This window comes from Pinus tabuliformis, chromosome 2_2 (assembly GCF_031772625.1).
Source record: "Pinus tabuliformis cultivar Carrire ecotype Pingquan chromosome 2_2, CPIR1, whole genome shotgun sequence".
Classification (NCBI taxonomy): domain Eukaryota; kingdom Viridiplantae; phylum Streptophyta; class Pinopsida; order Pinales; family Pinaceae; genus Pinus; species Pinus tabuliformis.
The window spans coordinates 579,534,251-579,546,580 of record NC_142300.1 but is presented as its reverse complement, the minus strand read 5'-3'; the positions used below and the strand labels follow the sequence as shown (position 1 = coordinate 579,546,580).

The 12,330-nt window shown below is 35.9% G+C and overlaps 1 protein-coding gene across 7 annotated transcripts in view; it reads left to right on the top strand.

The window, feature by feature from the left end:
- The first annotated feature begins 4,973 nt into the window (after positions 1 to 4,973).
- Positions 4,974 to 12,330, top strand: part of ZEU1 (P-loop containing nucleoside triphosphate hydrolases superfamily protein) — a 48,646-nt gene continuing 41,289 nt past the window's right edge. The window contains exons 1-3 of one of the 7 annotated variants that reach the window (XM_089404984.1): positions 4,974 to 5,293; positions 6,497 to 6,575; positions 6,740 to 7,030. In XM_089404984.1, the coding sequence (XP_089261110.1) occupies positions 6,541 to 6,575; positions 6,740 to 7,030 (326 nt within the window). In that variant the 5' untranslated portion in view covers positions 4,974 to 5,293; positions 6,497 to 6,540. Of the gene's footprint in view, positions 5,306 to 6,496; positions 6,576 to 6,679; positions 7,031 to 12,330 lie in introns of all 7 variants that reach the window. The other 6 variants (XM_089404986.1, XM_089404982.1, XM_089404979.1 and 3 more) reach the window with 6 other exon arrangements.

Sequence of the window (12,330 nt, the reverse complement as noted above, 5' to 3'; positions counted from 1 at the left end):
TCAAGCTTGTTCATCTAGATGCTAAGACGGTTTATGCTTTGTCATCTGCGTATGCCTTTCCTGTAGATCATTTATCCTCTATAAATTATAATTCCAAAAGTTTTCAATTGAATTACATGTAGAACTTGATTTTTTGCTACTTTTTAGAATTTCTTTGTCATTTCTTAGAGAGGGAAAATATATTTAATACAACTTTGAACTCGTGATTTTCATGTTCTTCGCTTCTGGCTACTTTTAGTTGAAACATGCACTTTATGTTCAACAACATATTTGGGTTGAAGGTCTTCTCTAATCTGATTTGATGTACAATTTTGTTGGTAATTTTCTCGAGTTAAAAGGACAAATACCTGGTTGGCATTTCATTGGCATATTTCTCTAAGAAGTTTTCCACTGAAATAGAGCAGTTAGGAGGAGGTTTTCTCCTCGTTGCATGCAACACTACACCCACTAATAATCACGCTGATATCAACACAACCTCAACAAAAGCACCTGGAGTTCTTCAAATGATTTTAGTAATCAGTAAACTTAGCCACACCCATCAACAAATTAGCTAAAATAAATTTACATGTTGCAGCGCCAATTGTAGCTTCTTTTTATTTTCTCTTCAAAGTGGTTAAAATACCTGTAAAAATATGTTTCCCTGATGCAGCCCTAATCGTAGCCCCCCCTTTTTTTTTTATCTCTTCAAAGTAGAGTCTCATTAAAGTAAGATGCAAAATATTATGCTTTCTTGCACCTTCTTTCATATTCTTGTAAATCTTGAAGATTTGATAGCAAACATAGCAAAGTTCTTATGATTAGAATAAGACAAAGCTTCCTCCACTATGCTAGATTTGGTAAATTAATTGGCAGACTAGACCTTGCCATATTGCAAACTCGATCAAAAATCACTATATATCATGGTCTAGATTTTGCGAGGTTCATGAATTTGCATAATATCCTACAAATTTTAAATTGTCAGTTTCTAAAATTCACCAAAATGCAAATTGTTTTAATAAAAATACACAAAGGGGGTTTTTAGATTTTTGGTATTTTGTAAATTTTAGTGAAATTTGAGAAATAAGAGATATTATGCGTGGTAGCTAAGCATCTAACTGCATCGATTGAGAACTAATTCAATCATTTATGTTCATGTTCTCCATTTGCGAGTTTATGCCACAACACGACTCTGGCACCTCACATGGAACCTCTTCCTCTCTGGTAACATCCCATGTGTCCTTCGGGTAACTGTATACGCATAATCCTTCGCCACCTGCGGGTTGAGATGACATACACTAAAGTGTTTTTTGTAGTTATAGTTATGGTTACACGCTTGGAATTTTGTGAATACGTCACTAACGGGATGAGTTTCGAACTCCAGACCCCACCCAATAACAAGCCTGCCGTGAAATGAGAGTTCACAATCTACTTTGACATTCCTAAATGACCAGGGTATGGATTTGTGATCTTGCTCAGTTTCGCAGTGGTTTTGGATTAAAGAGAAAGCGCATGGCACAACAAGACATGCACATCTACTCCCTTCAGCATTAGCATCACAAAAACAAAATCTTAGAAACCCAATTATTTTTTATTAAATGTTGATAGCGACCAAATAAATTTACTTTGCATTAAATTTTATTTTTAATGATAGGAGAACAGGCTCTTTTGAAATAGTTGCAATTTAAGTTTTATTTTAATTATCTTTCAGGCTTCATTCTTAATGAGTTTAGTTATGGTGATTTTAAACTTCACTTTTTATTTAAAATTTTGATTTTGAATTTAATGAGTTTGATTTTGAATTTAATGAGCTTGATTATGGTGTTTTCAATCAAAAAGAAATCTTAAAATCCTCATGTTTTTGGTTAAATTTTGATTGTATCCCAATAAACTTAATCCTAATGCTTTTGGTTAAATTTTGATTTTATCTCAATAAATTTAATTATGTTGTGAGATATCATATCTTAGGAACTCTAGGCTTTTGCTTGATTTGATTTGGCTTGTATAATATTTTCAATTATGAAAACAAAATCTCAAAAATACAATGTTTTTGATTTGATTGCAATATGAAGTTTATTTCAATCGCCTTCGACACTTATGATCAAATGCAATAAAACATGTGAATTTTTTATTAATATGAAGTTTATTTCAATCGCCTTCGACACTTATGATCAAATGCAATAAAACATGTGAAGTTTTTATCAAAATTTAATAAAAAAACATTGTGTTTTTGAGATTTTGTTTTCATAATTGAAAATATTATATAGGCCAAAATCAAATCAAGCAAAAGCCTAGAGTTCCTAAGATATGGTATCTCACAACATAATTAAGTTTATTGAGATAAAATCAAAATTTAACAGAAAGCATTAGGATTAAGTTTGTTGAGATACAATCAAAATTTAACCAAAAACATGGGGATTTTAAGATTTCTTTTTGATTGAAAACACCATAATCAAGCTCATTAAATTCAAAATCAAAATTTTAAATAAAACGTTAGGTTTAAAATCACCATAACTAAACTCATTAAGAATGAAGCCTCAAAGATAATTAAAATAAAACTTAAATTGCAACTATTTCAAAAGAGCCTATTCTCCTAGAATTAAAAATAAAATTTAACGCAAGAAAATTTATTTGGTCGTTATTAACATTTAATAAAAAATAATTGGGTTTCTAAGATTTTGTTTTTGTGATGCTAACGCTGAAGGGAGTAGATGTGCATGTCTTGTGAATAACAATGAATTCATTTTCTTCACTTACTAACAATTAAAGAGTAAAGGTATTTATCTCTACCATTTTTTTTTCATATGCTTTAAACCATTATTCTTCTTGAATCAACTATTGAATCTTTAATTTTCCAAAATTATTTGAATTACTTTAAACGTCGAATTAGTTTTCCTAAATTAATTGAATTACTTTAATCGTTGAATTAACTTTCTCAAATTCTTTAGCAAAACTAATTCAACATAAATATCTAATGGTGTTAGGTTGAAAATTTGTCATCCGTGTAAGCCAACGAGTTATGTTATCTTGCAATTTATAGGTCCAAGCAGGATTAGTCAATGGTGCTCTCAAAGTAGTCATACAAATAGGATATGCACTAGGAAATAGCCCTCAAAATTTACTTGAATCAACAAATTAATTGAATTACTTTAATGTTGAATTAGTTTTCCTAAATTAATTGAATTACTTTAATCATTGAATTAATGATTAACTTTCTTAGATTCTTTAGCAAAACTAATTCAACATAAACATCTAATGGCATTAGGTTGAAACTTTGTCACCTCCTTTGAGTGTCCAAATATTATGTCGAAAGGTAAATAACATTGTGAGCGTCCACCATCGGTTGACAAACATTCACAGTGCTACACCAATAATAGATGTCTAGAACCTCCTTCATTCAAGAACTAATACATTCTTTTCCATTGAAGAAATGTTTGACACTTCAATCCACCTTTTTGCAACAAACATTCTTGTTGATAACCATAACAAATTCATGATGGAATCATTGCATGTGCCAATTGCACGAAGTATTGCAGAATTCACAAATGGATCAGAAGCACACCAACAAGACGATAACCAATTGGAAAAACATATATTGCTATGTGTCGGCCAACGAGTTATGTTATCTCGCAATTTATGGGTCCAAGCAAGATTAGTTAATGGTGCTCTCGGAATAGTCATGCAAATTGTATATGCACCAGGACATTGTCCTCAAAATTTACTTGAATCGGCTATTGAATCTTTATAATTAAATCTTTAATTTTCCAAAATTAATTGAATTACTTTAAATATTGAATTAGCTTTCCTAAGTTAATTGAATTACTTTAAATGATGAATTAGTTTTCATAAATTAGTTGAATTACTTTAATCATTGAATTAACTTTCCCAATTTTTTTAGCAAAACTAATTCAACATAAACATCCAATGGCGTTAGGTTGAAAATTTGTCACCTCCTTGAGAGTGTCGAAATATTATGTCGAAAGGTAAATAATATTGTGAGCTTCCACCATCAGTTGACAAACATTCACAATGCTACACCAATAATAGATGTCTGGAACCTCTTTCATTCAAGAACTAATACATTCTTTTACACTGAATAAATATTTGACACTTCAATCCACCTTTTTGCAACAAACATTCTTGTTGATAACCATAACAAATCCATGATGGAATCATTGCACATGCCATTTGCACGGAGTATTGCAGAATTCACAAATGGATCAGAAACACACCAACAAGATGATAACTAATTGGAAAAACATATATTGCTATGTGTAGGCCAACGAGTTATGTTATCTTGCAATTTATGGGTCCAAGCAGGATTAGTCAATGGTGCTCTCGGAATAGTCATGCAAATTGTAAATGCACCAGGACATAGCCCTCAAATTTATCATTGTATGTTGTGGCATTTGATAAATACATTGGCCCTCCATGGGACAAAACACAACCAAAGTATGTACCAATTCCACCCATACAACGAAGTAACAAGAAACAAATCCCCCTTAAGATGGCTTGGGCGCTGATTATACATAAATCTCAAGGAATGACCTTGACAAGGGCTACCATTGACATTAGTAACACTAAACGTCAAGGCTTGACCTTCACAACAATGTCACACACTACTACTCTAGAAGGAATGCAAATAGCACCATCATTCTCCTTTGAACGCTATGAAAAGATGAAGGATACTACCTATGTATCACTACGAAAGAAAAAAGAGACACACTTACATGCTTTGTCACTCTCATAATTACAATACCCAACTTCACCCCTACCATGTATGAACACAACATCCAAAATTCTTTTATGTTGTGATTGTAATTATATACATAAAATCTTTACCATGTTCTGTTATTCCATATATAATAATATTTAGTGATGTAATTAAATTTTTTAATGTGTTATACGGGAAAAAAACTCTAATTTATTATAAATTAACTATTAAACATATTTTGCCCGGCCTATTTTTACATATTTTTGCACATTTTCTAACTTCCTTTTCTCCTTTCGGCGTTCCCTCCCCCGTTTCAGGGTATGCTAGTAGTATTCAATTGGTCACTTTTTGACAATATTGCTGTTGAAATCCGTACACTCCATTAAAAGTATTACTGTAATTTTTTTTATCCATCTGCGCGCGGGAATTGATGGGAGCACCCGAGATGCAGATTCACGTGACCGTGAGGTGATTCTCAGCATAGAAAACATACTTATTTCATCAATGTCCAATGACTGCAATATAATTTGCGCTTGAGTCTTCTCTACGTCTCAACTTCAAATTGTTAGCAAATCGCAGGCAGGATAGGGGAAGATGCAGTGGGTTTAGCAGCAGGTAAGTTATGCTGGTTACAATGTTCACTGTTTCATGGTCTGTATTTGTATGTTTCACTCTTGAAAATATATCTTCCTATGGGTTTAAGTCTTGCATTAACAGGCTTGCAAGATTTTGGGTCATTTGAAATTGCACATACTGTATAAAAAATATGCATATATTGGTGAAGTCCCTTTACATAATGCAGTGTTTTATGTTTTCTGCGTGTGGGTTTTACTCTGCAAGAATACTAAATTGTTCACTGTTTCCTGGTCTATATTTATGTGTTTCAGTCATCAAAATATATCTTCCACTCCGGGTTTATGTCTCACAGTTGCAGGCTTGCAATCTTTTGGGTCATTCGAAATTGCGTTTTTAGGATAAAATCTATGCATAATACATATATTGATAAGCGCTCTCTGCAAAATGCAGCGTTTTATTTCCTGCTCGGGGTTTTACTCTGCAAGAATATCTTCTTTGCTAGAGTAGTTTTTGCGTGAGTTCTTTTGAGTATTTGATTAATTTACAGTTAAATCATCTTGATTGAAAGTTCCACTTTAGTATAAAAACAGATCTCCAAATTTGATCAAATGGATCCAACATCTCATCATCTGTTGGGTTAGTCCAAGCCAATTTGTCATGGATAGTGCATGCCTTCTCTTCTGGGCACACAGAGGCAAAATAATAGACTTTTATTGTTCACCCTCATTTTTTCATGCGGAGACAATGTGGAGATTACTCTAGGTGGTCGGAATCACAACTGGGCGAACTGCAATGATCAATAATTCACCGGCAGTTCGTGCATACCTTCCAAACCACATTGATAAAGTGGGTACTTGATAAGCATGGAGATACATTTTAGCCCTGAGCTTCACTAGCTTAAAAAAAGAAAAACACTCCCTTGAACTGCCATAGAGCCTTTCTTTACCCATAATCCAATTAGTAGCATAATTTAACTGTTGGATCACTGTTGATGAGGTCGTAATTGTTCCAAGTATTTTTTCTTTTAGGGCAAAGAATGTTCCTACAATGCAATTGTTTTTATTTTTATTTTGGGCAAGAAATATTAGAATGCATCTGTTTTTCTTCGGGGAAACTGATGTTTAGAATGCAAATGGGCTCTGCATTTGAATTTATTTTGCAATTATGAAACTACTATAACAAGATAATAGGGGATTAATCGTTGGACCATTTTTTTTTTTTTTGTTTCAGTGCTTATTATCCACAGTACAAGTGCATGGGTCAAGGTAAATCCCATGCAAATCCCAATCTTGGCTAGTCTAAGGTTAAGGTAAGCCCTTATTTTTTTGATAAATAAGGTGAGAGGTCCTGAGCTGTGTAGATCATACAATAAAGTGCGGTTGTATGAATTTCTTTTTTTGCTGAACATTGCAGTGTAACAAAACGAGTTCTACAATATGTTGTTTTATTGAAAACCTCTTTTTGTGCTGAAAGAATACCCATAAGAGCTGCACAAAGAATGTCGATGGAAACAGCTAAGGTTAATTGTGATAGCAAGCGAGGGGCTTTGATCGTGTTGGAAGGACTGGATCGAAGTGGCAAAAGTTCTCAGTGCTTGAAGTTGGCAACCTCCTTGGCTAGTGAAGGTTTCCCCGTTGAAGCATGGCGGTATCCTGATCGCACTACAGCCATGGGGAAGATGATATCTGCTTATTTGTCTAGCAAAGAAGATATGGATGACAGAGCCATTCATTTGCTTTTCAGTGCTAATCGTTGGGAAAAAAGGTCAATTTCCAAATCTCCCTTGTTAAGTTTGTTTTCTCAGCTATCTTTGCTGTAATTGAATTTTTTATTTGATGGAGTTGGATGCTCGTTTGCATAAAACGTATTAACCTGTGTGCTTTCATTTCTTGCTTTGGTAAATGGCTGCTATTGAGTGACCAGTTTTCCATTTACTTTTGGCTTTGAATTTGAAAATATAATTTGTAAACTGCTGCAAAAGAGTGCCTTTTTGTCAATGTTGCAATTCCTATTCCTGATTGTAAACAATAAAGTAAGCAATTGAAATGTATTAAACCATGCTATTCTAGGTTTTGGGATAGTAAATTGAATATTTAGGTATTTTACTTAGGAAATCTTTTTTAGGGGTTAGCATTTTCCATAGTTGGCTGGGTACTTCTATGCCCCCCATGCCATTCTTGTATGCGCTGCAGCCACATCCTTATGATCTTGTCCTTTTCAAAGGAAAATCAATATTCCCCGATAATTGCAGTTCAAAATGTTTTTCCCAGATGAACTTTCTGTGGACTTTGTCTGCAAGTGGAAATGCTAACATGTTACATGCAACAACTCCTGCAGTCCCATATCTATTACTACTGAAATGGACGTGCTATTTCTGTGAATGTATATAAATCTAAGTTGCATGGTACCCTTATTGGTATGCTGATTCGGTACGCATACAATGGCCCATAGGGCCGATGTCCATTTCGGTTCACAGTTCAATCTGCTTATATAAATGTATTTTATGCATGTTTATGATAAATTTTATATAAATATTACAGAATTTTCACTGTTTTATTTATCAAGCACAATTTTAACATAGGCCTACATTTCCTTTCATCCATGTTACCATTCTCACTAAATCCACCACAGAGTTCATCAACACATAATGTACAATTAGCATTTAAACTTTAAACTCAATTTACTGCCATTCTCTAGTACATATCTGTGGACTAAAAAAGTGGATCTGAGCCCAACATGTCCTTGAATCTGTTTGGGTCCATTTTTGGAATGCAGATGTGTACCAAAACTGGAGCTGAGTACCAAAAATGGACCCAGGGTAGATCTGGTACCTGTGCTTTTGTGGGGAGGTGGATTGGTGCAAATATGGTATAAATGTCTTTTAGTTATGTGCATCTGCTTTTTGCAAACACCTGCCACATTGAACCAGTCTGAGCATAAGATTTGACAGGTGGTTCCAGTGATGTCATTGAAGTAAACTTGAAGTCAACCTTGCATACAATTCAGATATAAACTTATAGTCATAATACCAGAAACCACTCAAAGATTTGAAATTCTCTCTTCTTTTAAGTTTGGATATCCCTTGTCATGGTTACCAGATTTGGTCATTTTGTAACCAGATCTGGGTATTGCATTTCAACATTCTATAGGGTCAGTGTAAATTTTGTACTATTTTATGTTCCAAGGAAAGAAGCTTTACATTCGATATTTTAAGGATGAAATCAGACTATACATCAGAGTGCCTATCCACGCTCAAAAAATAAGAATGCTATGGCTATCTTGTAGAGAATTCTGCTACTGACCTATCACTACATATTACATTCAACTTAGGCTTCTCATATGAAGCCTCCAAAAAGATCATGTCACCCTTCAGTCTTCCCAATGGCTCCATACATATAGCAAAAGCTCATAAGACTGAAAAAAACCTCGCTCCAGAACAGGATTCTAACAGCAGTTGCCACTTGTGAGTCTCCAATAAATTCCTGCTCAGAAAGGAGTCCCTCATGTAATTGAAGAGCTTCTTTTGAAAAATGATCAGCAAGAGAATTAAATGTTCAATGATGTTGTCATTGATGTCAACCCTAGAGTTTGACTTTGAGTAAACACCTATCATTGATGTCAAACTAGTAATGAACACTTATATTTGTCTGAACTACATCAAGTTGGAAGCTCCACTGTTGGGTGGTTGAAAACCTTAGTTCTAGGGTTTGGGTTCTCTGGAGTAAGGACGTACCCCAAACTTGTTTAGGGCTTTTGAAGAAGAAAAACATGGAATTTTTCATGGAGATGTAGAAAATCCACGAAATTCTGATATGCTAATATGAGCAATCTAAAATAATTTTTCTTCTCACATAAACACAAAATTTCTCTACTAGATGCAGCGGAATAGGAACATAAATAAAGCACAATCACACAATAAAAACACAGTATTTTTCTAGGGAGCCCAACTGGGAAAACCCTCTGCTTGATGAGAATTTTATTAATAGCAAAAACTGAGCAATTGATCTTTTACAAAATACAATTGTTTCAATGTGAAAGACGCACTTGTCTTTCCTGCTTGTTCTAAGCTTGAAACCCTTGCAAGACTGCTGATCTTTGCTGTACCCCAACCAATGTGTGCACAAGATACTCTTGCACACTCTTTCCCTCGCAAGCTCCATGCACAAACTTGTTCGTCCTATTGCTTGGTCTCACCAAGTCGTGCTCACCAAAACAATGATTAAACTTGTGCCTTCGTTCTTCCTTTTAAAGGCAATTTGAATGGTTAAAATTAGCGAGTTTTCTAATTAAGGAACGATTTTGTGATTGATTGAGTTAGCATAAGTTAACTGCTCATGCAATTCGTCCTATTTCAAGTCAACCACTTGAAACTCAATCACTCGTGTTTTTCCTCAATCAACTCAAACTAGAAAATCATGAACTTGACTTTCAATTTCAACACATCAGTTAACTGCATCCTAACGTGTCCTAATTTTTAGGGATTGATTCCTAAATTATAGGAATTTGTCCCAATTTATAGGGAATCTCCTAATATTTAGGAACTCGAGTCATACACAAAGGAGCTTGTTTTGGCTCTTATGATTAAGGCACAAATCAAGGAACCCTTTTCTCGCTAATATTTTCAACACTCCCTCTTAGCGAGGAAGGTGTTCCCGGAAGAATCTCGTCCACTTGGATCTATCTTCAACTCAACCAAGGTCTTTGATGCTGCAACTACTCCCTCTGAACTAGAAGACTTCCCTGCTTTCTTATGTGAAACATGCTTTGGAGTCTTGTTCTTTCCCACCAAACTCTGCGAGTCCACCTCTTTAGTCATAAGTGCCATGCACCCTGTGTACCTGGGCGTCTGCTTCTTGATGCTGGGAGACTCAACTCTCTTCTGATATCCCTTAACCAAATCCTCTGCCCACTTGGCTGGAACTTTCCCTATACTGGAAGTCTCTGACTAAGTGGTTGCCTCCACTCGCCCTGGGCTATAGTCCTCTCATCATCCTGCTGGTCACGTCAACTGTCAACTAGCTTAGACTAAATTGAAATACTGGTTGAGGCTCCATCTTGAGAGCTTTATCTTGCTCTCGCTCAACCACCACATCTCTACTCTAAGAACTCTCTGCCTTGCTGCTCAAGGCTGCAACTGTCTCTACCTGCAACTTGTAGAGATTCTTCACCCTCACTTGTAGAGAAACTTTCTTACATCCACTCGCCCTGGGCTATAGTCCTCCTCATCATCCTGCTGGTCACCTCAACTGTCAACTAGCTTAGACTGAAATTGAGATACTAGTTGAGGCTTCATCTTGAGAGCTTTATCTTGCTTTCGCTCAACCACTACATCTCTACTTTGAGAACTCTTTGCCTTGCTGCTCAAGGCCGCATTTGTCTCTACCTGCAACTTGTAGAGATTCTTCACCCTCACTTGTAGAGAAACTTTCTTACATCCAAAAGCTAAGTGCTGGAGGTAAGCCATACCTCTGTTGAAGATGCCATCATAACCCTTGTCCTCAAAGCAGCTATTGAAACTAGATTCTACCTCAATTTTGGAACATAGAGAACATCTCTGAGAACAAGGGGCCACCCCCTTGTCCATTAATTTTGAGGGTCCTATTCTTCATTATGGCACCTATGGACCTCATTAGGCCTCTTGGAGGGCTCTACGACATGTATTGTTTATCATTTGACATCTTGAGAGGCTTATTATTTCATTTATGAGCTAGTTTGGTGGGTTTGTCACCAAAAGTTAGGTTTTTTCCCCAAAGAAAAATCGTAATTTCCATTAATATGTTGAAAATTAAATATTGTAGATGCTTAAAGAAGCATATGTTGTAAGTTGTGGTGTACCACCTTCAGATGTTCTTGTACAAAAAACCCTATAGGGTATACTAGTAGTATTTACATAATTACATGTCTAAAAATAAATATATACATAAAACTGTTATGGAGAAAAAGTACTAGTAGTAGCTCAAAAATCATGAAATCAGGCCCTGTCAGGCCCTTGTATTCTCTGATCGATGTATGGGTGATGGTAGTACTGATAGAAGTCCAATCCCTTCTGTTCTTGTATCAACCATAGGCCCCTAGGCTGGATCACGACCTCCTTGGATAACTGATCGGAAATTCGGTTGATCTCCCTGTAGATGTGATGACAAACGATGGAGTCAAAGTGGGATTTCAAAAGCAGTGCATCATCCAGTATATTCCTGAGTGTGTGCGCATGAAAGATAGATGTACTGTTGAACCAATTTATAATGATCTTAGAATCACCAAAGATTTGTATGTGCCTACACTCTTTTTCTAAAGCAAAATGCAAAAGATGTCTGAGTGTGATCAATTCTGCAAAGTTATTAGTGCCATTGCCCAAACCCATCTGAATTTAAAAAAAATGATTATTTGATAGATGTAAGAGTGCCCCTCCCCCACAACCATGTGCTTGGGTTGATCCATCAAAATAGGCCCAAGGTATGTTTCTGTCAATGGCTTCAGGGGTGATGGTTCGCAGGGGAGCAGGTCGATCGTCATCAGGAATGCTGGAGTAAATGGATAATACATGTGCAGAGGCCTGTGTCCAGTGAGGTTCAATATCTTTGAAAATGGATTTATTGCGGATCAACCAAATAGCCCAACAAACCAATAGAGGGAGATTCCTAACTTTAGGAGGATGGGCCGAGGTCCACCATGTTTGCTAGGCCTCAAGAATGGAGTTCCCCTGCCATCGAAAGGTGATAGAGAGGGAGGAGAGAATCTGAGTCCAGAAAGCCAAAATGGTGGGGCAGTGAAGGAAGAGATGTTCAATAGACTCGGAGTCCTGTCGGCATAGGATGCACCAGGTAGGGCCATGGAAGGATCGCTTCATTAAGTTCTCTCCTGTAGGAGCTTTGTGGCGGAGGATAGTCCACATGAAGAGTCTGGTACGCGGAGGGGCCTTCAATTTCCATAATAAACTCCACCACTAGTCTATAACTGGTGGCTTATGTGTTGAATATATAATAGGGTAGCCATCCTTGGGAGTATAATTACCATGCTTGGCATGTGCCCAAATGAGTTCATCTTCGCCATCAATTATCCTAACA